The sequence below is a fragment of the Tachysurus fulvidraco genome, chromosome 1, assembly GCF_022655615.1.
Source record: "Tachysurus fulvidraco isolate hzauxx_2018 chromosome 1, HZAU_PFXX_2.0, whole genome shotgun sequence".
NCBI classification, from domain to species: Eukaryota; Metazoa; Chordata; class Actinopteri; order Siluriformes; family Bagridae; genus Tachysurus; species Tachysurus fulvidraco.
The window spans coordinates 22,525,350-22,553,237 of record NC_062518.1 but is presented as its reverse complement, the minus strand read 5'-3'; the positions used below and the strand labels follow the sequence as shown (position 1 = coordinate 22,553,237).

At 36.3% G+C, this 27,888-nt stretch overlaps 1 protein-coding gene across 1 annotated transcript; it reads left to right on the top strand.

Annotated features, from left to right (window-relative positions):
* Positions 1-1,247: 1,247 nt before the first annotated feature.
* LOC113636507 lies at positions 1,248-27,888 on the top strand. The gene is made up of 4 exons (XM_047810416.1): positions 1,248-1,400; positions 24,198-24,510; positions 24,963-24,990; positions 27,444-27,888. Exons 1-4 carry the CDS (start codon positions 1,334-1,336, stop codon positions 27,762-27,764), a joined length of 729 nt encoding a protein of 242 aa, XP_047666372.1. The 5' UTR covers positions 1,248-1,333; the 3' UTR covers positions 27,765-27,888.

Sequence of the window (27,888 nt, the reverse complement as noted above, 5' to 3'; positions counted from 1 at the left end):
GGGGTGTAAGGTTTGTAGAAGCCCACTAACCTACTCTGTCACATAGTACCCAGAATTGAACAGTTCTGCAATTAGTTCTTCCATAAACTCGTGGTGTACAAACTTGTGGCTCATGCTGCCATAAAGCTCTTTGTGTACAATGAAAGCATTGGTGGCAGCAATGTCCAAGAAGTGTAGAAATAGCTTGGTGAACAATTTCGGCCTATAGCATTATAGATATTTATTATATCATTATATAGGCTTTATATATCATCATTATGTATCATTATTTATAGTATACACGCTTTGTACAACATTCAAAAATATAACTGACTGGTAAGGATATATTTCATATTACCAATTTTACTTTATATTGAAAAGCTGATTTTAGTCTGACAATAGCCTGTTTGGAAACATCCAAATTTAGATATAAAATAGTAAGTAATTCTATGATGAAGATTGACGTTTTTTTCCATTTCTCGGGGGCGTGTATTAGCTATAATTAGGCGAAACAGGAGAAACCAGACCGCTCCTTACTTTCTTTCGGATTACATAAAAATAGATTATTTGTTTTTGACTTGAATTTGTTTATTTAAAAGTAGACATTTCAAGCTTTCTATGCATATATTTATCTTGTCTTTGAGGCAAGTATTCGCTGAGATTTGGGTTGTTGTATTTATGTGTCTGTGAAGAGTGGTGACCGAGATGAGATGGCAGAGAACGCACTCTGTTTATTTTCTTTATTCTACAAAAGCACAGTGTTTTGTTGTTATTATGTATGTATACAAATAAAAGTAGACCCTTTACAGATGTATTGCTCTTATCTGTACGATCAAAACTGAAAGTGTAATTTAAGTTCATTCGGCCTAATCGGGAGATTATCGACTCCAGAGGTTTAATAAATAATAAATACAAAATGATGAAATGAGAACTAAACAATACAAATGAAGAGCCAAGTGACGTCCACAGCTGAGCTGAAGGGCAGAGCGACGTCCACAGTCGAGCTGAAGGGCCCAGCGACGTTCACAACCGAGCTGAAGGGCAGCACAACGTCCCCTGATGCACTGCGGCCAGACCCAGGTCTTCACAACCAGAGTAGGAGGGAGGGAGGGATGGCGGGAAAGATCCTCCACCATGGGACTACAACACCTTGATTACATATGGAACCAAGCCATTTCTTTTCTATGACCATGGGGTTGATAGATTTTACTGACATCTGTTTGAATTCTTTAGTTTTGCCCTGGGTGTGGGCTTCCTGGGTGCTAGCACTTCCTGGGTGTGGGCTTCTAAAGACATGTAAAGTTCATCACATACAGCACTATTATACAGAATCGTCACAGAGCTGTGTTCAGAAATGGCTCAGCTATACAACTTACTGTACATAGTGAGATACACACCTCTGATTCTCACTCTAGTTACAGGTCATTAAATTACAACAGTTATATTTTTCTGTATTTATTATAACAATGATATTTAATCAGTTAATTAATTGCATTAAATGTTAATCTTAAGTTAATTTTTGGTTTACAACAGGAACCATGCCAAAATGTCTAAGGAGGGAAACATCAGCAACGTTTGTCTCGAATCCCTCTCAACTCAGTAAAGAGTTTCCTGCACTTTTCAAAATGACATGCCAACTGGATGCACCTTGTGACCACCAAAATCACCAATTACTCAATTATCACAATTGCTTATATAATTAACAGTAGGTGGGATAATAGCTCCTGTGAATTGCTTTACCTGAGATTGCAACTATCTACCACTAGATGTCGCTGCACAATGTCGGGACTGATGTCAGAATTGACATGCCTCAGTAGGTGGAGCTAAATGTGGTGAGATACAGTTTAGACAGTTTTACAGAGATACTGACATTTATATCTACCACAAGAGACACACAAAACAATCATGTTATTCTTCTTTGTATTGATAGTTGTCAAAAATATTGGTAAGTCATTTATATTATACATAACCTTTAGGTGTATGCTGGAGATTTGTACTGTTAGATAAACAGGTACTTAAGCAATGAAAGTAGAAATGTTTATGATGTTACAATGTCTTTACAGTAAGTGCTGTTGACAGCAGCATTACACCAGTCCAAACCATAATATCTTCAAGTGAAGGCAGCAACATTACCCTGACCTGCACATATGATCAATCAGCTGATTATCTCCACTGGTATCGACAAAAACCTCAATCAGGACCAGACTTTCTGCTGCTGATTATTATATCTACATATGATGTCACTAAAGCTAAGCAACCTGACCCACGACTATCCATCAAACTTCGTAAAAAGGAGAATAAAGTAGATTTGGAGATCTTTCCTGCTGCATTATCAGACTCTGCACTGTACTACTGCGCCATGAAGTCCACAGTGACACCAAACTCTAACAGACTGTACAAAAAGTCAAGCTTGATTTTGTTTCTCAGCAGGGGGAGCTCTTGATCTGTTTCATTTAAATACAGCTTTCTTTCTTAATTCTCAGACTTTGAGGTTTATTTGAATAATCAGAGAAGAAATCCTTTAAACATAAATGTTCATCTTTAATCAAAGAGAATTATTTCTGCTAAGGTTCACGCTGTTATGTTGTTATTCTCCTGATGTAATGAAAATGTAAGACAGATTTCACTAACAATATGTATTTAAATAATTTAAGATACTGATTTTAACCCAGTGAACTGAAGACTTCACTCATTATTTACAGTTTATAAATCCACTGACATTAACCAGTTAGCTTTCTCAGACAGCTGTGTGCTCCTTCTGTCTGTTAGTGTTGGTGTTGCATGTTATTTTGATCAGCCAAGAGCTGACAGCACAATCCACCAAGCTCATAAAAACACAAGGACCTGTTGAACAGAAACAGTCTCTTCACTAAATTCTTTGAAGAAAGATAGAAAGATATTCAGACAAATCTTGTGTCTGAAATGGAAATGGTTGCTCCACTCCGACTCTCACAGCACTAGGTGCAGTTCTCATAGCCAGTGGTGGCAGAATTTAGTGACTGACTTTAAGTAGCTTAGTGAATGACAGTGTAAATTCCACATGATAGAAATACCCCAAAGGATTGTTTATTGTGCTTGAGATTTGATGTGATCCACATGTGTTTCTTTGCAGGCTTACTTTGATCTTGAGTCCTGAATAATAAAAATGTCTCCTCGATCTGCAGAACAACTATAACACATTTACACTATAATTATCTATAATATTATTACATATTGTTATATATGTAGGGGAGAGAAGGTTAAGTTGAGCCAATTGATTTTTGATGTTGTCCTATATGCATGGAAAAAGGAGACAGAAGTCAAATGGAAAACATTAACCTTTATTTTTGAATGTCTCTTTTCAAATGAAATCCTAACAATGCATCAATAACAAAGGACCATGAAATGTTGTTTCTCAATAAAAGTGGCCTTTTGGCTCAACTTGCCCCAGCTGAGGGGTAAGTTTATCATAGTGAATGTGTAAACTGAGCCATGTGGGGGTAAACTGATTTTTCATTCATTCATTCATTTTCTACCGCTTTATCCGAACTACCTCGGGTCACGGGGAGCCTGTGCCTATCTCAGGCGTCATCGGGCATCAAGGCAGGATACACCCTGGACGGAGTGCCAACCCATCGCAGGGCACACACACACTCTCATTCACTCACGCAATCACACACTACGGACAATTTTTCCAGAGATGCCAATCAACCTACCATGCATGTCTTTGGACCGGGGGAGGAAACCGGAGGACCCGGAGGAAACCCCCGAGGCACGGGGAGAACATGCAAACTCCGCACACACAAGACGGAGGCGTCGAACCCCGACCCTGGAGGTGTGAGGCGAACGTGCTACCCACTAAGCCAGATTTTAATGTTTGTGTGGGGGCCAGTATGCATCCGGTCATAGTTTATACGGACCACAATCCATTAGTCTTTCTCAGCAAAATGTACAATCACAATCAACGTTTGATGAGGTGGGCTCTAATGGTGCAGCCGTATAATCTAGAGATACGTCATAAGAAGGGATCTGAGAATGTGGTGGCGGATGCTTTGTCACGGGCTTAAACTCACATTTTGTTTACAGAACTGGTTTTATTTGTTTTGTTTTGTTGTTGCTCCAAAAGGAGTTAAACAGAACGGTTTCTGTCTTTTTAGGGGGGAAGTGTTACGGCTTAAGCCTTTATTCTTGCATTAGTGCGGTGTTTTCAATTTGACTTGGTCTCTTCTTTATATATTCTTCTTTATAATATTTAATAAAATTTCAAATAAAAATGTTTGGAATAAAATCTACCCATTGCAGTTAAATAAAACTTTATATTTTTATAAAGCATTATATTTATCTAATCCCAAATGGAGAGAATATTGAGTAATCAGGCGAATTTTAATTGAAAAGCACTTCCTGTCAAAATGCGCCTTTATTTATTTATTTATTTAAAAAAAATGCAGCAGGCCTACAAGACATTTGAAGAGAGTAGGCTACAGACAGAGAATATTCATTTTCTTCCACATTGTTCATCTTGCAAAATTTAACTGGTTTTGTTATCACTGGGCTAGAAGAATGCATGCAGTGGTATATTACAAAATAAAATGAGTTATCACAGAAAAAGAGACTCAGCAGCAACACAAAGTTAGCTTGTTTTGGAAGGCTATAGTGTGATGTTGTTGCGCTATAATATGAACACAGCATCATACATTTTGGAAGAATTCTTATGTATCGAAGTCAAACTTTTATTTTGAAGGATGTGGGTTAGCATTTTCACTATCATGGTTCCTAGGTCTTTTGCGTGTTAATGTCATATCCTCAGTATGTTTTTATAAAATTGCGTAAATGAGTACATTGGGTTTTATTTGAAGGTTCCATAAAGAGCAATATTTGGGGTTATTGCTGGAAAAGCATCTTATATTTCAGATGGCACTTGACGCACTTCCGTTGGCTTTACTTCTCGTGCGTGGAGATCGTCTTCCCGAGATAGGTAACGTAACTTCTCTCTGTTGTTTCACTATTTTATTGCAACTTGCAAATGTGAAGTTAACTTAGCTAAATCCACGTGAAGTCAGTCTATTAGCAGCTAGCACTTAAGTTAGTTAGCTAACGCTACTTTAGCAAGTGAGGAGGAATTCAAATTCAAATGGCACAAACACTCTCATTTTACAGCTAAACCGTACACTAAAAGTATCTGAAAACATTAGTAACAGAATACTGTTTCATATCTGATTAGCAGAGGTGGGAAGTAGCGGAGTAAAAATACTTCGTTACTGTACTTAAGTACATTTTTCTGGTACATTTTTACTTTGCTTTTACACGCATGTGTTGTAGTCTTTCAAAAGTGCGTCTTCAGCTGTCTGCTTTATTTAAACAGAAAAGCACAGGTACGTGCAGCGTGCACGCACAGTCAGAGCTGGAGGCGTTTATCTATAACGTTATTCGGCGGAAAGACGCAAAGACGGCAACCAAAAGCAGTGAAATTTCACTATTCTTATTACCAGAGTTATCATATAATATATAATATAGAACTATTCTTGTTTTAAATTCTCACTGAGGGCTAAACCCCCTAAAGATGAAATCCTAGAACCGCCCCTGGTGTCAGCCCAAAAAACACAAAGTGCTTAATTTAATTAACATTAATTTTGTCATTTGTAAAACATCACAATAATTTTGAGTTGTTTTCAAGGACAGAGCTGGAATCTCCCTACAGTTTGGGATATGGCCTTGGTGATACACTTGGTATACATTATATTTCCAAAAGTATTGGGTCACCTGACCTTCCCTGCTATATGTGGTTGTTTTCTGATCTCATCCCTACTGAACACCTTTGGAATGAATGTGAACGCTGACTCCACCCTACCTCACCTACATCAGTGCCTGCCTTTCATAACACTCTTGTGGCTGATGAACACAAATATCCATCAGCACACTCCAAAATTATATATACATATACATACACACACCCACACACATATTATATATATATATATATATATAATAAATAAAACATGACGTCCAGTTACCAGCATGACACTAAACAGGTACTAAACAGGCGACTTTTTACTTAAGTACATGCCAGAGCCCATACCTAATGGAAATACACTTAAAAAGGCATTGCAGCACAAATTATAGTATACGCAGTATATATATAGTATACACTATAAGTGCATACACTAAAAAGTACATATTAAATGTATTTTCTAGTAATGTGACATGCTTGCAATATATTTCTGACAGTTTTATACTAAGACAATAACAATTTCATGTTGCAGGACACTGGGAACTTGGAGGAACTTGAATAAGTCATAATGGCCATTATTGTGACCCCAAAGCCTGGAGCTTCTACAAGCAACAGCCCAAAGAACATTGGGATCGTCATAGAGGGCGTGGAAGTCATCACAGGACTTGGAGATATTACAAGTCCTCCTTGGCTTGACCTACGCGCTGAATCTCGATTATCTCAGACAGCTGAAGTACACCTTTGAGGTGTTCCAAAATCTTTTCTTGGAACTGGATGATTCAAAGCTTTCAAACAAAGTCCAGTCCCTCAAGAGCAAACTTCAGGCTTGAAATGAGACTGTATTGCAGTGTAGACTTTTGTGCTACACAATGTTCATCTTTTACAGAGCTTGAGAATTGCACATTTGAAAGTGCTATGTTTGTAAGTTGGCACTGTTTTGTCCTACGAATGTCGTGACATTTCAATTGTACGTTCAAAGTACAAATGTATTTTACTCTGTTCAATTTGCACTTTTATTATTTATGTTTTGGCACATGCCATTATGGAGTATCAGCATTTTGTCCTTTTCAAAGTTCTGGTTTGAAATGTGTGAGCAAATTTCTGGCTTGAAAATGAGACTGTAGTTGCAGTGTACATGTTTTGCTACACAATGTTTAGCTTCCCACGAATGTCAGTGAGATTTCTATTTCAAAGTACGAAATGTTTTTCACTCCCTACAAATTACACTTTTCTGCTTTTGTTTTGGTATATGCACCTCTGGAGGATTTTTCTTTTAATATCATTATTGACCCAATTTAGTGGCTAAGTGAGGTGAGAAAACATGGAATCAGGTTTATGAACACGTCACCATTCTGTATGTCATTTATTTTTGTTTTTACAAAATAGTTTAAAGTCAGCATTCTGTCCTTTTCAAATGTCTGGTTTGAAATGCAAGATCCAACTTCTGGCTTGAAATGAGACTGTGGTTGCAGTGTACAATGATGTGCTACAATGTGTCTAAAGCACACAAGTGAATAAAATTGTTCTTAAAATTCTTATTTGAGTATTTAAGTTCTGTACTTTCTGGGCTATAGTATTCATAAGAAAGGAATATTTAGATTTAATTAATTGCATTGATTAAATTCAAATCAATGTGCAGATTAATGTAGATGATGATTTACTCAATTATGATATGTAGAATTAAATTAATTCTGTACTGTTTTCTATTCAAATCTACTCATATTAAATGGATTAAGGGTCTCATTTAATTAATATTTACTCAATACCAAACCTTGTGAACTTTAATATTGCTTGTAATCTGTTGCCTCATTTTTATTGAGTAGATATGGTGTATCTTTTCTTACAGTGTATGCAGTAGGAAAGATTTCAGTGTCTAAATCTACATCTTTACCAAGTTGTCAATTAAAACCATATGCTACGTGACTTAATGTACAGTAATTGACATTTTTTTCTGTTTCTAAACAATCTAATTTTACACTAAATATGCTATTAATTTGTTGGTTTAATCACAAATGTAGTGCATATAAAACTACTAACTCCAGCCCTTGGGCTGAATTTAACTTTGTAGCTTCTAACCTTTCATTTCAGGTTTTCTTTCTGTGAATTTTAAAACGCTGCAACTCGATCTCATGCAAAATTCATAGGAATTGTAATGAGAGTGACTTTGTTTGAACTATAACATTGATGTATAAAAGTATTCGTCCATTTTAGTTTAATTGATAGAATTTATTTAATATATACAGCATGTGTGTTATGGTGGCATTGCAAAGAACTTTTCACCTGATGAAATTCTATACTGTTGTTTTATATTTGCATGTACTTTATCTCAACCATGAGTAAAAGCCACCTATCATGATTAAATCTGTTTATCTTGAAACGTGAACAAAGTTCCACTAAAAGACTATGATGTCTGGGTTTTCCTCCTGGTTCTACGGTTTGCTTCCTAATCCGAAGACACACATTGTGGGCTAATTAGTATCTTTAAATTGTCTGTAGTGTGTGTGTGTGTGTGATTTTGCCCTTTGATGGTTTGACATGTATCCAGTGTGTCCCCTGCTTTGTTCTGAGTTCTCTGGTACAGCTTCCAGGTTCACTGTGACCCCATGCTGACCACGTGGTTCAGAAAATGAATGGATGAATGGACAATAGGAAAAGACGGCAAGACACCTGAATCTTCCAGTATTCATAAAACACTGCAAAATCACAGCACGGTCATCTGGCTATTTCTCACAGACTATGACACTGATACTGTGAAGTGATGATCTGTACTAAGTTACACTACAACAGTGTCACTTCCTCGGTGTGGACTTCTAGAGATGTGTAAAGTTCAGCACATACAGCACTATTATACAGAATCGTCACAGAACTGTGTTCAGAAATGGCTCAACTATACAACCTACTGTTCATAGTGAGATGTATTAATTTCCAAGTACACACCACGGATTCTCACTCTAGTTACAGGTCATTTATATTTATCAGTTAATTAACTGTACTAATTATTTCAATGATGTATTATCAGTTAATTATTTGCATAAATGAATAATTGTTTGTATTAATCTAATAACTAATTGATTTCTTAAGTCATTATTTGGTTTATTAAAAATACTACACACTGAATTGTTAGTCTTTCTTTTTCTGACTTTATCCCACTATACATTTATCCATTGATCTTATCATTATTGAAGTTGGACATTGCTGTTCTTCAGTATTCATTCATTCAAATTTGCCAACTTTCACAGTTCTGTTCTTAAAGGTGCCCTTCCACACAAAACCGTTTTTACTTGTATTTTTTTTATATGTGTTATCTGCTACCTCCCCTGTCAGCTCTACCCACTGAAATGAAATAAGCGGAGAAATCTGGTCAATTAGAAAAGCTGCTCAGTGTGACATGGAATTGATCAAACTCATTACTATTCATGAGCTCTCCCACTTGAGACCGTGACGACAGAATTCATGTAGCTCAGTGAGTTTCCTATACAGCAAGGATGGTTGAACGTCAATATACCTGAAGAAGCCATTCTGCTGCAATTCCAGGTGATTGTAAACAAAGTTCCTCTAGCCTAGGCTACTTATTGCACTGGGTGAATGAATAGTCATGCTCTCATATCCTAGCGGTTAGCCAATCAGAGACAAGCAGCATAGCTCATTGAATATTAATGAGAACTGGCGCAAATCGAGCGGGGTCTTCCTGCAGGCATTCTATACCACACTAGAATGGCTTGAAACAAGGTAACCAAGGCATTTTTTCCACAAAAAATGTTAGAGTTCATGGTAAACTTCAGACATTACCACAAAAGTAATGAAATATGTGGGGCAGGGCATCTTTAAAATAATAAACGGTGAATATCATTGTTGTCATAGACTGCTTGGACAGTTCCCTGTCAGACCATCAGAGGGCGATCAGACAGTGCTTTTAGTTTGTCACATTTATTTGACAAAATTACATGTTGTTTTTCCATGTGTGTGTTTTTCCTCTTCCTCTGTCTCTGTTTAATATACATATCAATGCCCACTTTAAACACTTAATAGCTTAAAACACATTAACATAACGACAAAATATGTCTAAATAAATTATCTACCAAAAATTGAAGGATATTTACAACAGAACATTTCACTTACTTTTTCTTTTTCTGCCACACATCTCTGGCAGCTTTCTGAAACTCCTTCCAGGTCATTTCTTCATCCATCCTCTGATGTTGGTAAATAGAAAAGAATTTAAAGGACAGTAAATATATTTCCCAGCAATTCCAGTGAAGTGTGTATGTAGATATGGACTGTTTAGTGCCTGCTCATAAGAAATGACAAGGTTATAGCTGGATGGAATCTCAGTGGGGTGGGAAAGTTTACAATATTACACAGAGAGAACAAAATCTAGGTCAGTAATGATACAGCACCCCTGACCTTTCTAAAAGGCCCAACAATAACAGATTGGTAGTGCTGGGGCTTGAACCCCAATCCTCTAATAAACAACCCAGAGCCTTAACCAGTTGAGTGCCTTCACATTCTTTTCACATCCTTTTCACAATAAACCCTCTGTGATATAGACTCTACCTGTTCTTCCATAATGCATATAGCACAAATATAATCTTAACCCCTTTCATGGTTAATCTCAGTGCAGTTGTATTAATGTTGTATGTTTCATATGTAACTACCTCTAACCTTGTGTTGTGTTGAGTCTTCCAGTCCACCTCACTCCTGAATGTAAAACCACTCACTGGTGACACTGTCATGTGTTGCTGTAGGGTGGAGCTTCATGAATCTTTATGATCTTAACAGATTAGTCTACAGAATAAAGACCTCAGAATATTTTCATTCTGCTAAAACCAGTCATTATGTTCACTGTTATATTCATGTGTCTGTCGCTTTTACCAGGTGAGTTTTCATTTTTTGTTAAAAAAATTTTTTAAATCTTTTTGTTAAAAAAAAGAGATACTTATTGGAATAAATGATGTATTTCTACTTAATTTTGTAAAGGTTAAAAATATTTTCTCTTCTCTATGACAGGTGACTCAATGCAAGATTCAATAGAGCCATTTGTCACTCATAAAGTTGTAGATGAAGGTGATGTTACTCTGACCTGCATATATAAAACCAGCAGTGTTTCAGGAAATTTGCAGTGGTACAGACAAAATCCAAAATCTAAACCTGAGTTCCTTCTTAATATTCTTCAGAGTGGAGATCTACTTTCCAACACTCAAAAAAGAATGTCTGTTAAAGTTGATGATAAAGATAAACAAGTGGATCTGATCATCTCCTCTGCTGCTGTATCAGACTCTGCTCTATACTACTGTGCTCTGCAGCCCACAGTGACAGGAAATCTAGCTGAACTGTACAAAAACTAACACACTGTTTATACTGAAAGAATTTCTACTGATGATTTTGAATTTGCTTGACATTTTTAGGAAATGATGTCTGTCTTGTTTATATTTTTGACACATTTTGGATGATGATGATGATGATTATTATTATTATTATTATTATTATTATTATTATTATTATTAATACTATTATTGGAGAAAGATCATTCATTTAGAGACAAATCTATCACGAGTGATCCTCAGTGATCAGTCCGTGCTCTTCTGCAAGTGTTTGATTTAAATTTGTTTCATTTTGTATTAATATCCAGTATGATGTTGATAATCATTATTAGTTTGTAGTCTCCACTGTTCTTAGGCATAAGTTGTAAACTGCTAAATGTGTCTGAACACTACAGTTCCTGAGATCATGAAAACTCTGCCGATGCACAAGTCTGCTTTAAATCACAACTTGTCTCATATCTTCAAGTATGCTGATGACAATACAGTGTTGAGCTTTGTGAGCAAAATAGTGAGTGTCCATACAGAGAGATGGTGGAGAAGTGTGAGGACTAATGTAGAAGCAACAATACAGAGACAAAACTAGAGAGATGACTATTGTTCTCAGGAGGACAGTGATCAACCTGTGCTGCTCTGCTGAGAGAGGATTGAAGTTTTAGACAGAACATCTCAACTTTATCTTCATTTCCTGCAGACATAAGAGAGAAAACCCCAACCTCCAATCTTCACTACATTCATGGGAGACATAAAGAGCATCCTTTGCAGCTGTAGCACTGTTTAATATGAAAAGTACATGCTGTCTCAGAGCACAAGACACTACAAAGGATAATGAAGATCACTTAATTCAATAAAGGATTTTTACCAGAATGTCTACTTTTATAAAACCAGTTTTGTGAACATCACCTCCCCTCTTCTACCAGACTGGAAGAAGGAATGAGAACATCTGGACAGAACATCTGCCAAAACTCTAACAGCTTCTTCCCCCAGACAGTCAGGCTCAGTAACTGAACTAATATAAATGAAACAATATCTAATCAAAAAATAATAATAATGTATTTGTAGACAGTAAATAATTATTCACATGTAAATATCTACAGGTTTTTTGGACAATGTTAGTGTACAGTATGTGTACAGTATATAAACGGCTATTTAAGTTTAAAATTATGTAGAAACTGGATTAATTTCCAAGTTGACGTTTTGAGCTCTGTTTGTAGCTCGGTTTTGTTCGTTTTAGTACTAAAATAAGTCAGATTATACAAAAGTTATATTTAATTCAAGTTCTATTTATTGTTATTAGTGAGCAAAGATTTCATCCTGAACAGTGTCACTTCCTGGGTCTGGCCTTCTAGAGACATGTAAAGTTCAGCACATACAGCACTATTATACAGAATCATCACAGAGCTGTGTTCAGAAATGGCTCAACTATACAACTTACGGTACATAGTGAGATACACACCACTAATTCTAACTCTAGTTTCAGGTCATTAACCTTCAGCAGTCCATTAACTTTATTAATTGATACATTTTTAAGTTATTTTTAGTACATGTTTTAGGTATGTTTTGTTTATAATTATTTATATATTTTTGTTTACAACAGGCAGTGCTGCAGATAAAATTGGGCCGACAGAAAACAATGCTAAAACTGAGGGGAAAGAAAAAGATACTGCTACTCTGAGATGTTTATATGAGTCAAGCAGCAGTTACGTTATTCTTCACTGGTATAAACAATATCTTAACAGATTATTTAGGATAAATTCAGGAAATTACAGAAATTGCACCCAAATTCCACTCCAAGGTACACATCTAAAAGGCTCATCCTTTAAAGGTTTAGGTATCATAAGGTAATACGTTTAGGACTCTAAACGTATAAACTTGGTTCAATTATTAGTATGGGAGCGGCTGCAGGACATTAAGGATCACCACAAACAAAGGGTCTACACGACTGCGATTACCATTGAATGTGACCACTTGGTTGATAACAATTGTAACAATACCAAGCCATGGACCATGATTAACATTTAAAGACAATCAGCTAGACAACAAGGTGTGACCCAGCCATTTGGGAGACACTCAGTTCTTACACTCAATACACATGCAAAGCAGAACCTCATTTAAATTACCAAAAGGGAAAACAGTATAAAATGCTTGAGCAGGATTTGCTCGGGGTTCTTTCTGACTCCAATGAACCCCAAGTACTTGATGTATTTTGCTATTCTGGAATAAACTTCTTATTCTTCATTAAGATCTTTAACCAATTTTTACACAACACATTCTGTTATTTCTTACACAGAGCACCACAGTTTTTACTGTATGAAGGTGCAAGGTCAGCAAGATCAGAGTATAATCCCACTGGCACTCGATTAGAGTCAAGAACATTCTCAGACTTTACTGAACTTACTATCAAAGATCTACAGATCTCAGATTCTGCACTCTATCATTGTGCTCTTCAAGTAGGATCACAGTGATTCAGCATCACTGAAAGGCTTTATAAAAACAAAGTGTGTAAAAACCACAGAAAATGAAAGACACTTCCTTTAGCAACTGATCAGTTAACCAAAGACACAAAGAACAAATTCAGGAAACAAATACAACTTAAATAAACAGAAAATAAAAGAGACATGAACAGCTACACATTATTCACAGTAAATTGTTCACTTTTCATGCTTGAAAACATAATTTAATGACACTACTAGAGACATAAAGGTTAGGTTTCACTAATGGATACAATGTGTAATACAATTAATGCAACATTTCTGCTCAGTTTTCCCCACAGATTCACTACATTCATTAAATAAGTAACTTAATGATTGATTCATTGATTCATTCATATGAATATATTTTTATATACAAATGTTAATTTGTTAGATTTAGTTGGCTTGTACAGATGCAATAAAGATTACCTTTATTGGTGGATTAACCTTTTACTTGTTTTATGATTTATGGTTATTGCTTGTACACATCTTTGATGAATATACACAGAGAAACTAAAACATAATTACGCAATCAGGGATGGCTCTCGCCGTGTCCCATCTAGGATCTATTTCCTGCTTAATGCCCAGTGGAGTTAGGGTATAATTTAGATCCACTACAACCCTTACCAGCATAAAGCAGTTACTGAAGATGAATAATGAATGAATGAACATTTTTGTCTGCAGCTGCAGGACAATAAGCAGCTGCTTATTTTTTTATAAAGTAAAGTGGGTTTAAAAATTATTATATAATCTGTAGGTCTCATAGCAGATTTGGTGATTTTTCAAGGCTGAATTCCACAACATTAAAAGATGTAATTTTATCTAAGACAAAAGCTGGTCTGTATATCTAAAATGTTTGAGAGTAAGTCATTAACTTAGGGAACAATGCATTTGAGAATCTGAGACTTTTCTTTTTCTGCAATGTATATGAGAAAATAATACTTTACCTGAATAAACAGTACGTGATTTTTCATTTTTATAGTTCTAGTGTAATTTAATTGCTGATAGAAAATATTTTTTTAGTTTTTGCGTGTTAAAAGCAGACTGAATAAATAAAATGAGATGAAGCAAAATAATGATGATGATAAATAAATACGAGTGGATGAAGCTAAATGTGGAGACATTACAGACACAACACTGATGTTTATTTCTAAACTTACAACTAACAAGGTTTTCTTCACTATGACTGATCTTGGTAAGTCATAGTCATTACACATGAAGCACAATTTCATGTGCATATTGTCATTTATGATTAAAATGTCACAATATAATTGTAATGTTGTTATAAGTAAGGTTTAGAAATCAGCATTGTACCAGACCAAACCAGTGTATTATCAAGTGAAGGCAGCAACACCACACTGTCCTGCATATATACTGTATCAGTAAAGCCAAGCTTTTCTCACAAGATGGAGCTATTTACACGTTTTTCTTCACTTCATCATCAGTCTGTCAGATTAACCAACATTTAACCACCATTGTAGAAACAGTGTATTTTAATGAACACAAAATTGGAGTATTATAAAAATTGTGTGACTGGTTATTGCTGTACCCAGTAAACAGTGAAGATCAGAAACCCAGTAAGTTTACTGTAGAAACTAGATTGGATATAAATGGAATTTGGATGAAAATCCTGGCTTCATCTGAACAGTCTGTCAGTAACGTTAGTGACGCTGTCATGTGATGTTGTAGGAGGAGCTTCATGAAGCTTTATGAAATGAACATATTAGAGTACAGAAAGAATAAGTTCATTCAGTTAAAACCAGTCATCATGTTCACTATTATATTCATGTGTCTGTGGTTTTCACTAGGTGAGTTAACATTTTTGTTGTAGCATAAAATATTAATTTATGAATTATGGATGAATTAGTTGGTGTGTTTTTTAGGTTACAGTTAAATGTGAATAAGATTTATGGTGATATATAATACATCTAAACCTCTCTTCTCTATGACAGGTGACTCCATGGCAGATCCAATAGAGCCACTTTTTACTCACAAAGTTGTAGATGAAGGTGATGTTACTCTGTCCTGCAGCTACAAGGACTTCAGTGGTACTATATTTAATGTGCAGTGGTACAAACAATATCCAAAATCTAAACCTGAGTTCCTTCTTCATGTTACTCCAAGTGGCGATCTAAGTCTCAACCCTCCCCCAAGAATGAGTGCTTAAATTCATGGAGATAAACAAGTGGATCTGATCATCTCCTCTGCTGCTGAATCAGACTCTGCTCTATACTACTGTGCTCTGCAGCCCACAGTGACAGGAAATCCAGCTGCACTGTACAAAAACTAACACACAGTTTTGTTCTGTTGAAAGATAGTTCCTTGATGGGATGGCAGTCTTTCACAGTGCATCCTGCACACACACTCATAGACAAGTGAACTATAAAGAGTATATCTATAAAATTGTATTTAGAAGATTTAGTGCTTCATTTTATATGTTGTGGGTACTTTCATTAGTTTGTGTTAAAGTTTTACACAGAAAACCTTATCTCAAATTTTTAATTAATAAAAAGGCAAATAACTTTAAGTATCAATCTAGTCTCTCTTACCTTGTCCCTAAAACAGCCAACCTGAGCTGTCCCTCTGATGTGCTCGTTCCTAATCCTGTCCCTCTTCATCACTCCTAAAGAGAACCTAACCCATACAGCAGAGCTGCTCTCACTATTGTCTTGTACACCTATCCTTTGATCCATACTGACACTCTTCTATCACATAACACTCCTGACACTTTTCTCCACCCACTCCAATCTGCCTGCACTCACCTCTTCACCTCTTTTCCAACACCTCATCACAGTGGACAATTGACCCAAATAACTTAAAATCCTGCACCTTCTTGACCTCAGCCCACTGTAGCCTCACTGTTCTACTTAACACTGTCTTGTTCATACGCATATATTCTGTCTTACTATGACTGACTTTAATTTCTATTCTTTCTAAAGCAGATCTCCACCTTTCCAGGTGTTCCTCCATCTGCTCCCTACTCTCACTACAGATCACAATATCATCTGGAAACATCATCGTCCATGGAGATTTCTGTCTGAATTCATCTGTCAACTTTTCCATCACAATAGCAAACAAGAAGGGACTTAAAGCCGATCCCTGATGTAGCCCCACCTTCACCTTGAACTCCTCTGTCTGACCTATGGCACATCTTACTGCTGTCATACTCCTCTCATATATATCCTGAACTACTCTGACATACATCTCTGCAGCTCCTGGCATCCTCATACAGTACCATAGCTCCTCTCTCTGCAACTTGTCATATGTTTTCGCTAAATCCACAAAGACGCAGTGCAGCTCCTTCTGACCATCTCATTTCTGGGCATGAAGCCATACTGCTGCCGACAAATATCCACTTCCTTCTTTCTTAGGCTAGCTTCCACTACTTTTTCCCATAGCTTCATTGTGTGGCTCATCAACTTTATGCCTCTGTACATCACCCTTGTTCTTAAAGATCGGCACTAGAACACTTTTCCACTCTTCGGGCATCTTCTCACTCTCTAAAATCCTGTTGAACAATCTAGATACAAACTTCACTGCTGTCTCTTTTAGACACTTCCACACATACACAGGTATGTCATCTGGGTCAACAGACTTTCCACTCTTGATTCACCTCAGAGTCTTCTTCACCTCATCCTTTCCAATCTTTCCTATTTCTTGCTCTACAATATTCACCTATTCCTCTCGTTTTTCCCTCTCATTTTCCTCATTCGTCAGCTCCTCAAAATACTCCTTCCATCTTCTCTGAACACTCTTCTTGCCTGTTAGCACCTTTCCATCTCTATCTTTAATCACCCTTATCTGTTTTACATCCTTTCCATCTCTATCTCTCTGTCTTGCTAATCCCTACAAGTTCTTCTCACCTTCCCTCGTGTCTAACCTGCTCATAATATGCTTTCTGTTTGGCCTTTGCCACATCTCTGTTCACTATACACTGCAACACCTTAAATCTTAACCAACTTCTTTTAGCTAGCCACTTTATCTGAATGCTGTCTTGGACTTCCTCATTTTATCACAATTGTTCCTTATCTTTTTTTCCTTCTAGATGACAGACCTAGCCCATTCCTACCCTGATCACTTCCCCTGTAGTTTCCCAGTCATCTGGAAGCTCTTTCTAACCACCCAAAGAGTGTCTCAGCTTCTATCACCTCATCTAACACACTCCAGGATCTCTACTTCTCTTCTAACTCACAGCCTACATGTGGAGCATAACCACTGTTGACAAATCTCTAACATTGGATACATTAATGCTGGCTCACTAGGTTATATACTTAAGATACCATGAGTCCAGTGTTTTGAATCTGATGCATGCAGCTACCGGAAGCCAGTGGAGGGATCGCAATGGGGTGGTATGCGAGAACTTTGGCAGGTTGAAGACAAGCCGGGCAGCTGCATTTTGGATCATTTTCAGAGGGTGGATTGCGTTCATAGGTAGACCTGCCAGCAGTGCGTTGCCGTAATCCAGTCTAGAAATGACAAAAGACTGAACAAGTACCTGAGCAGCCTGTGTGGACAGAAATGGCCGAATCCTTCTAATGTAATTGAAACGATCAGATTTGAGTTTAGCAGCCGAGGCTCTACACAAGTTCAGAAGTTCAATAAAGTTATGTTCTGCAAATTATTATTCTTCCTCCACAAGTTGGCAAAGTCAGATCTCTTATTGTTGCCCATGTGCTAAGCCCCTTGTCACATCCTTCAGAGCTGACTTCTTGGATTATGGATATTATTTTACACAATTATATAAGCTATAACTAATCTCTAATTATTTTATATATACAATATGCCACTGCATAAACACATCATGATATGTGATCTATACTGCAGTCCTCAAAACAATCTATAGAGCATCTGGAATATAAAAAGAATCCCTTGTCATTGGCTTCATTAAGAAATGCAGTAAGCTTATATAAAAATGGGTAAGCTTATATATACAATTTCTTTAAAATGTGACCTATAATATAATTTTATTTTACTCCAGCAGAGACAAACACATTAAATCAGCAGTGAATTGGATAATGTAAATATTACACACTTCTGCACAAGCAGCAGTTATGAGTTCAGGTAAACTAGTTTGACTGTGATTTTATTAAGCAGAATAATATTCAAAAGAAATCATTCAAATGAAATGGATTTAAAAAATAATAGACTAGAGAAAGAAAAGCAACTGGTTTGTTCTTCACCTTCATGAAATACACCACAAAATGTTTGTGACTCTATTTAATAAACAAGCTTTTAAACAAACAATGGTTTAGAATCATTATTTCTCATACTTAAAAGTCTTTCATTATGTCATTAGTAGTTTACTTCATGTTCAGGACAGGTTCCAGAAGAATATAAAGCCAGGATGTTTCAGTAAGCGTCAACATCATGTGATGCTGTGGGCGGAGCTTCATGAACCTTTATGATGTTAACGTCTTAAAGAAAAGAAAGAATATTTTCATTCAGCTAAAACCAGTCATCATGGTCACTATTATATTCATGTGTCTGTGGCTTTCACTAGGTGAGTTTTGAATTTGTGTTTTAAAAAAATGTGTTGAATTAGTGATGTTTATTGGAATAAATTATGTACTGTATTTCACCTTTATAATGTAAAGTTTCAAAACATTGTGTTCTCTTCTCTATGACAGGTGACTCCAAGGCAGATTCAATAAAGCCACTTTTTACTCATAAAGTTGTAGATGAAGGTGTTGATGTTACTCTGTCCTGCAGATATGAAACAAGTGCTACAGGAAACACCCTGTACTGGTACAGACAATATCCAAAATTTAAACCCGAATTCCTTCTTTATATTATTGAAAATGGATATCTAAGTGCCAACCCTCCCCCAAGAATGTCTGCTAAAGTTAATAGAGATAATAAACAAGTGGATCTGATCATCTTCCCTGTTGCTGTATCAGACTCTGCTCTATACTACTGTGCTCTGGTGCCCACAGTGACAGGAAATCCAGCTCTACTGTACAAAAACTAACGCAGTTTTGTTATATTGTATGCCGCTCTACTGGTGATTGAGAAAAATATATGTGCACTTTTTCAGGCAGTCTTTCACAGTGCATCATACACACAAATTCACACACTCCTTGACTCCTTGGGGCAATTTGAAGTGCAAATTAAACTAGAACGGTACATTTCCTAAAGAAAATGTGAATGTGCTTGCACGTGGCAAGTTCCCCTCATCGTGATGAGTGTTTTGATATGTCACATTTCTATGGGACTTTTTTGGCCGCTTTTTCGTCCGCTGTGCGAACATCGTTGGTCGGATCGCTTTTGAAAATCATAGCACACCTTTCCTCAATGAGCTGGTCGATTTGACACCTCATCCATGGGTCTAGGACAAAAGCTGCGGGACAAGTTACGCGCCGAAAAGTGTCCAGAATAATAATAATAATAATAATAAGTATGCAAGAGAATAAGAATGTGCTTTGCAAGCACATTAATAATAATAATAATAATAATAATAATAATAATAATAATAATAATAATAATAAGTATGCAAGAGAATAAGAATGTGCTTTGCAAGCACATTAATTAGAAGTGCACTAAAGACAAGCCGTGACTCCACATATATAACACTGTACTATATAAAGCATCTAAGATAATTCACTCAGACCAGCAATGAGGTAATGAGGAAATCTCCAGAAATAAGGAAAGAGTTTTAGGCTTTGCAGGAGATAAGAATTAGTATACATATAGCATTACTAGTATAGTATATATGTGTAATTTAAAAGTACAATGTGTGTAAGTTAAAGTGTTGTTGCTTCATTTTATATGATGTGTGTATTTTAAATAGTTTGTGTTACCGTTTTACACAGGAAACCTTCTGGCCACATAGCATTATCACTACAGATGGTATAACCACTACAGACCAATTCCTGGTCTTTTTACTAGAGTGACTAGAACTGACACATTTATTAGGGCATCATTTTTTCTGATCTTTTGCATTTCAATTCCAGTGAGAAAGTTCAATTCAGTTTTAAGACTTCAATTCAATACTTCAAATGTATTTATCTGTAAATTATTTACACAAATATACAAACACTTAATAACATTCAAACTGAAATGAGCATGTCATGTTAAAGTAGACTTATTATCATTAATAACAGCTGTTATTAATTTTAATAAGTCTACAATGTTTTTAAGTGATTCATATTGTATTTGTATATTCATGTGTAAACAATATACAGATAAATACATTTGAAGTACATTTAAATATAGATGAATTGTTTAATAAGTGATGTTTTGAGGAAACATATAGTACAGAATATATGAGCACTTGTGTGGTAAAGAGTTTAATAGAGAAATGCTTTCATTTTAAAACTAAATGTTTTCAGTCATAGTCATTGCTAACTGCTGTGTTTATTCATTTGATGTGGTCATGTTGTTACACTGTTTCATATGTCTTTAAGAGGAAAATAATTACACATGTAAATGAATTTTTTTTAATCCTTTAAATATATCGTATTATTTGGGAGTAAATAATTTACATTAATTAACAGCACATGCCCCCCCCCATACAAATGACAAACCTGAAATAAAATAAAAATAGTCACTGCTCATGAATCATAAATTTGTGACCAGCTAAATGATCTATTTTACTCTATTAGTATTGTAATACCAGCATTTCTAACGCACCGTTAATGTTCAATATTAAAACACAGGCACAAACCAGTATATGTTTATATGCTTATTGGTGCGTGCATTTATGACAGTGTTACTATTACTACTGTTTTTCAAATAAGAACATAGAGTATCAAGTAAAAACACTTACCTAGGAGTTTGTTACATTCCACACATCGCTGTGTCCGTTAAAAGCTGAAAGCGCACAGTAAATAGATACCAGTTTAGTGTATGCGACTATTTAATGTGATTTGGTTTGCCATATGGATCTTACCTTGACTTGACTGAGTGACCTTAGAATGACCACCTAATATTATTTTAATATTATAAAAACCGAAACAGCACAAACACAACTTTTAGCATCACAAACCAGCACAAACGGAGCATAAACGAACAAGACCGTTTTTGTTGCATTTGGAGCATGTGGGGTGCTGATGACGTCATCGGCTATAATAAAATGTTTAACCTGTTACAGGTCTACGTCTCGTTACCGAGCCACAACCGCTAGGAGGCGAGACTGCATCAACTTCATTGTAACTTCATTGTAACTTTTAAGCATTAAATCCTCCAAATACACGGTTAAATTATATACTGTTTGAAAGCTTAGACTCTCAGGATTTTATTAAGCACACACACAAGGCATAATATGATTTATAGTAATTTAAACATTTGATAGAAAATTTGAACTAGGTGGCGCTAGTTCGATCTGTTTACTCACCTTTAACGCTGGTCTTTAAATTTCCCTTTCTTCACATTGTCACTAATGTTAATGTATTTTCCAAAACAAATGCTTGTAAAAATCGCCAAGAGACCAAGAAACTTGAAAATGTAATCCTTTTAATCCAAAACGCTTTGCTCGCTTCACAAGAATTATGTGTTTGACCGGAAACTGAACACACCGCTTCTCTTCCGCCCTTTGTTCGACTCCTACGTTTCATTGGACGCATACCAAACTTTCAAAACACGTCAGATTTGTAGTCGAGGATCTGACGAATCAAACAAGCCCTCGCATGAGCCATCCAGTGCCTGTGTGGCCGAGATAGGCAGCTAAGAAGCCAATGAGGTCTCTCCATGCTATGTGGGTGACCCTCCGTTTGACTGACATTTGCTCCGTCCAGTAGCGATTTGATGTTTCGCGAGCATCATAGCTCTTTAGCCAATAAGGAGACGATTCCAACGAGATGCAACATGATACATCTGGTGAGGGCGGGCTGTGCAATGAGCGTGCGCATATTAATTTTTTTCAGCTTTATTGCGCAATTCTCGAACGTTTCACACTCTCACACCTCAGGGTGTCAGTTTACAGGCATTTTTTCAAAGCAGAATTCTAGGCAGAGGGGTTCTCTTTGTTATAGGACTTTTGAACTAAGCATGCAGTCCTTTTATACAAAGTTATACAGTAAAAAAAATAAACAAGAAAAACCTGAATGGACGGACATGTCCGTAGAAAAATATTCTTATAAAATCCATTTTTGAGTATTTTGACTTAATTTTTTTTTTGGTGAAAGCCAAGACATGTGGCTATGACCCTCAGTTGTTGTTTACCAACCATCATTAAATACAGCAATGTATGTAATCAGTTTATCAGGTAAACAACTCAGATGGAAATAAAAATCCCCCATTCTATAAGTCTGTGTCAGTAAGGCTTAGAATCAAGCTGACACTTGTGTCAGAAACTAGACTCTCTTCTTTCCAATTAGACCAAGCTCACCTCTGTGTGTCAAAGTATATGGGAGCTGTACCACTTATTATGTGGGTATGTCATCTAGGCGAAAATCATGAAAATGGGGGGGGCGACAGTTAAGAGGTTTATATTATAAAAACCGAAACAGCACAAACAAAACGTTTAGCAGCACAAACCAGCACAATGAGACCGTTTTTGTTGAATTTGGAGCAGGTGAGGGGCTGAGTGACCTTAGAATGACCACTTAATAAAATGTTTAATATTTAATAAACTGAAACAGCACAAACAAAACTTTTAGCAGCACAAACCAGCCCAAACGAAGCCCAAACGAACACGACTATTTTTGTAGAATTTGGTGCGGGGGGTTGTTGGGTGCTGATGATGTCATCGGCCAATAATTCAGTGTTTAATATTTCATAAACCGAAACAATACAAACTAAACTTTTAGCAGCACAAACCAGCACAAACAAAACACACACGAATGAGAGTATATTAGGTAAATTTGGAGGGGGGGGGGGTGATGTCATCGGCCAATAATTCAGTGTTTAATATTATAAAAACAAAAACAGCACAAACAACACTTTTAGCAGCACAAACTAACACAAACGAATGTGTCTATTTTGGGTAAATTTGGAGCAGGTGGGGGGCTGAGTGACCTAGATTTTACTATAATTATTCTTTTAATATCTAAAAAACCAAACCAGCAAAAACGGAGCACAAACGAACGAAACTATTTTGGTTTTATTTGAAGCAGGTGGGGGCTGAGTGACCTAGATTTTACTATAATTATTCTTTTAATATCAAAAAACCAAAGCAGCACAAACGAAAATTTTTGCAGCACAAACCAGCACAAACGGAGCACAAACGAACAAGACTATTTTTGACGTTTTGCGTTGGGTGGGGGCCAACTTCACGCTGATTGCCCTGATGCCCAATGACGCCTGAGATAGGCACAGGCTCCCCGTGACCCGAGAAATTCGGATAAGTGGTAGAAAATGAATGAATGAATGAATAAACAGCACACCTAATGCAGTGGGATGTGAAGTAAAACTGGTATTGTTCTATGTTTTATTGGTGACTCTGTACAGATCATCACTTGTGAACTAAGTTAAACTACAACAGTGTCACTTCCCGGGTGTGGCCTTCTAGAGGAGGCATTATTATACTGAATAGTCACAGAGCTGTGTTCAGAAATGGCTCAACTATACAACTTACTGTACATAGTGAGATACACACCACTGATTCTCACTCTAGTTACAGGTCATTAATTTTCAGCTGTTAATTAATTATTACAATTATATTTATTCAGTTAATTGATTGCATTATTTATTAACCATGTTTGTATTCATATAGTCATATCTTAATTGAATATTTGGAATATAATAATATTTTACTGATTTATTTCTTTATATTCTTTTTCACTCTAGGCAGTTTTGCAGATAAAATTGGACCAAAGGATGAAGATGCCAACATTGTGGAGAAAGAAACAGACACGGTTACTCTGAAATGTTCATATGATACAAGCAGCAATTATATTTTGCTTTACTGGTACAAACAATATCCTAACAGCGCACCACAGTTTTTACTGTATAAAGGAGCAAGATCAGAAGGTGCTGAGAGAACTCCGTCTGACACTCGATTAAAGTCAGAAACAAGCAGAGACTCTACCGAACTTAGTATCAGAGGTCTAAAGCTCTCAGATTCTGCTCTCTATCTCTGTGCTCTTAGAGACATAACACAGTGATACAGAGTCAGTGAAAGGCTTTACAAAAACATTATACAGTGGCACATACACAAAGTTTCTAAAAACCACATGAACGTTTTATCAGTTAACCACAGACATAAATAAAAGCTGTGGTAACAGATGCAGCTGGAAGAAATAACAATTAAAAATAAAGACGCTTCAAACATGAAAACTACACCCTGAAACACATACAATGTCATATCATACTTCTATCTTCTATCATACATACTGCTGATATAATATCCTAACCCCTGCCCTGGTTACTGTTAGTGCCTAAGCTAATCAGAAGATACCATTCTAATTAAACAACTTTCTAATTTAAATTAAACTGTGAGAAGAATAAACATACATCTAATTATAGATTTTTTTTTTCCTTATGACACCTCAAGTGCAGTTGTATTACAGTTGTATTTTTCATATGTAACTACCTCTAACCTTGAGTTGTTAGAGTCTTCCAGTTCACCTCACTCCTGAATGTAAAGCCACACACTGGTGACACTGTCATGTGATGCTGTGGGGTGGAGCTTCATGAACCTTTATGATCTTAACATATTAGTCTTCATAAAGACCTCGGAATATTTTCATTCAACTAAAACCAGTCATGATGTTCACTGTTATATTCATGTGTCTGTGGCTTTTACTAGGTGAGTTAAAATTTTTTGTTATTTCCAAAATATTATGTTTCGAATTAGTGATTAATTATTCTGTGTTGTATTATGAAAAGACAGAATAAGAGTCTAAACTAGAACGGTACATTTCCTAAAGAAAATGTGAATGTGCTTGCACGTGACGTCAGTCACTTCATCATGCTGAGTGTTTTGATATATGACATGTCCATGTTGTGCTAAATTTTTGATTTTGCTTATTTTGGGGGCGGGGCTACACGTGACGTCAGTTGCCCTCATCGTGCTGAGTGTTTTATGTTGTGTAACTGAGATATGGCTTCTTTATATTGCAATATGGTTCGTAAGGTGCACTACATGGTTGCTAGGGTATGGCTGCACAGTTACTATGGTTATATTAGCAAACTAGTTTCTCACCTGCAACAAAAGAGCACAACTGAAAATCCATTTATCTTTTCCTGAAACAAGCACCATGAAGATCTTGAACTAAAGCATCAATCAGTGATTTTACTGGGAAAAAATATAATCACGTTACAATAAGGATCATTAGTTCAAATATAATGTATTAACTAACATTTACTAACCATGAACAATAAATTATTGTATTTAGTAATCTTTGTTAAAATAAAGTTTATTCTTTGTTCATGTTAGTTCACAGTATATTAACTAATGTTAACACGGTGTTAATAATGTATTAGTAAATGTTGAAATTAACATGAACAAAATGAATAAATGCTGTAGAAGTGCAGTTCATTATTAGTTCATGTTAAGTAATGTGGTAACTAATGTCAACTAATGAACCTTTATTATAAAGTTTTAGAAAGAAAAAAACTGTCCGAGGGTGGATTCGAACCCCGAATGTCTGCATGTCTATCCACTAGGCCATCCAAGAATCTAACACTACCGAAGCTTTATTATATTAAAGTCATTCTTATCATTCTTTGTGATATACGTGTCATATCATGTCAAAAAATAATTATGTAATGTGAGGAGACAAAGAAAAAATGCGCTTAATTTTAATTAACGGGTGGCTCTTAAAAGAGCCGTTGCTGTTCTTAAAAGGACATTAGTTTAAAGTGAAATAAAAAATGATAAAAACTACACTGATAGTTGAAAACAACAAAAAGTTATACAAATGGCAGAAACAACAACATATGTGACCGCCGAGAAACAACAACATATGTGACCACTGTGCTGTCCAAGGCACGCCAGCTCTAGGTTTAAGCATTAAATACACGGTTAAATTTTATATTGTTTGAAAGCTTAGACTCTCGGGATTTTATTAAGCCCACACACAAAGCATAATATGATTTATAGCCATCACACTAATTTAATTCAAGTTGATAGTCACCGGAAATAGGCGGCGCTTACCTTTCGTCACTGGGGTAATATTTTCCAAAACAAATGCTTGTAAAAAATCCCCAAGAGTCTAAGGAACTGGAATATGTAAGCCTTTTAATCCAAAACGCTTTAATCCAAAACGCGTTACTGACCGAAAACTGTACTTCCTCCTTGCTCTTTTTCTTCCAACGTTGTGTGATCTGACAGATTCACTGGTGTCTGCTGCCCTCTTTTGGATGTTAGCACATCTACAGAGAGATTTTAAGAATTCCCCATTCAAGTCTATGGGGAAAAAACACCCCTTTGAGCTTCCATACTGGGAATTGTGGAATTCTGATCGCTTATAAAATCCACAGCACACCTCATTTATGGGTCTAGGACAAAAGCTGCAGGACAAGTTACGCGCCGAAAAAGTGTCTGGAAGAAGAAGCAGAATTATAATAATCAGAATAATAATAATAACTAGAACGGTACATTTCCTAAAGAAAATGTGAATGTAAATCCCCTCATCGTGCTGAGTGTTTTGATATGTCACATGTCCATGTTGTGCTAAATTTTTGATTTTGCTCATTTTGGGGGCAGGGCTACACATGACGTCAGTTCCCCTCATCTTGCTGAGTGTTTTGATATATGACATGTCCATGTTGTGCGGATTTTTTTTTATTTTGCTTGAATTTTAGGAATTTCCCATTCATTTCTATGGGACTTTTTTGGCCGCTTTTTCGTCCGCTGTGCGAACATCGTTGGTCGGATCACTTAGAAAATAGATAGCACACCTCTCCTCAATGAGCGGGACAAGTTACATGCCGAAAAAGTGTCCGGAATAATAATAATAATAAGTATGCAAGAGAATAAGAATGTGCTTTGCAAGCACATTAATTATGTAATTCTGGCTTTATTATGTAAAGTTTAAAACCATTATATTCCCTTCTCTATGACAGGTGACTCCATGGCAGATTCAATAGAGCCACTTTTCACTCAAAGTTGTAGATGAAGGTGAAGATGTTACTCTGTCCTGCAAATACACACCAAGCTTTTCTTCAGGAAACAACTTCCTGCAATGGTACAGACAATATCCAAAATCTAAACCAGAGTTCCTTCTTCAAATTGTTGATACTGGAGCTCAAAGTCCGAATACTCCCCCAAGAATGTCTGCTGAAGTAAACAGAGATGATAAACAAGTGGATCTGATCATCTCCTCTGCTGCTGTATCAGACTCTGCTCTATACTACTGTGCTCTGGTGCCCACAGTGACAGGAAATACAGCTGCACTGTACAAAAACTAACACACAGTTGTTTTTTTAAAGCCGTTCTGCCAGTGCTTTAGAGAAAGTTGCATGCCCTTTTTGGTCTCTCCCTTTCTTTATCTGTTAAGTAAGTAATTGTGTGCACATCCCACCTTCTGGCAGG

Excerpts from the sequence above, each read along its gene's own strand:
- LOC113636507 (XM_047810416.1), top strand. The coding sequence starts at position 1,334 with ATGGCTCAGCTATACAACTTACTGTACATAGTGAGATACACACCTCTG. Across the intron at positions 1,401-24,197 it reads GATTCTCACTCTAGTTACAG|GCAGTTTTGCAGATAAAATT; the intron begins GTCATTAAATTA and ends TTTTCACTCTAG. Across the intron at positions 24,991-27,443 it reads AGTTCACCTCACTCCTGAAT|AGCCACTTTTCACTCAAAGT; the intron begins GTAAAGCCACAC and ends CAGATTCAATAG.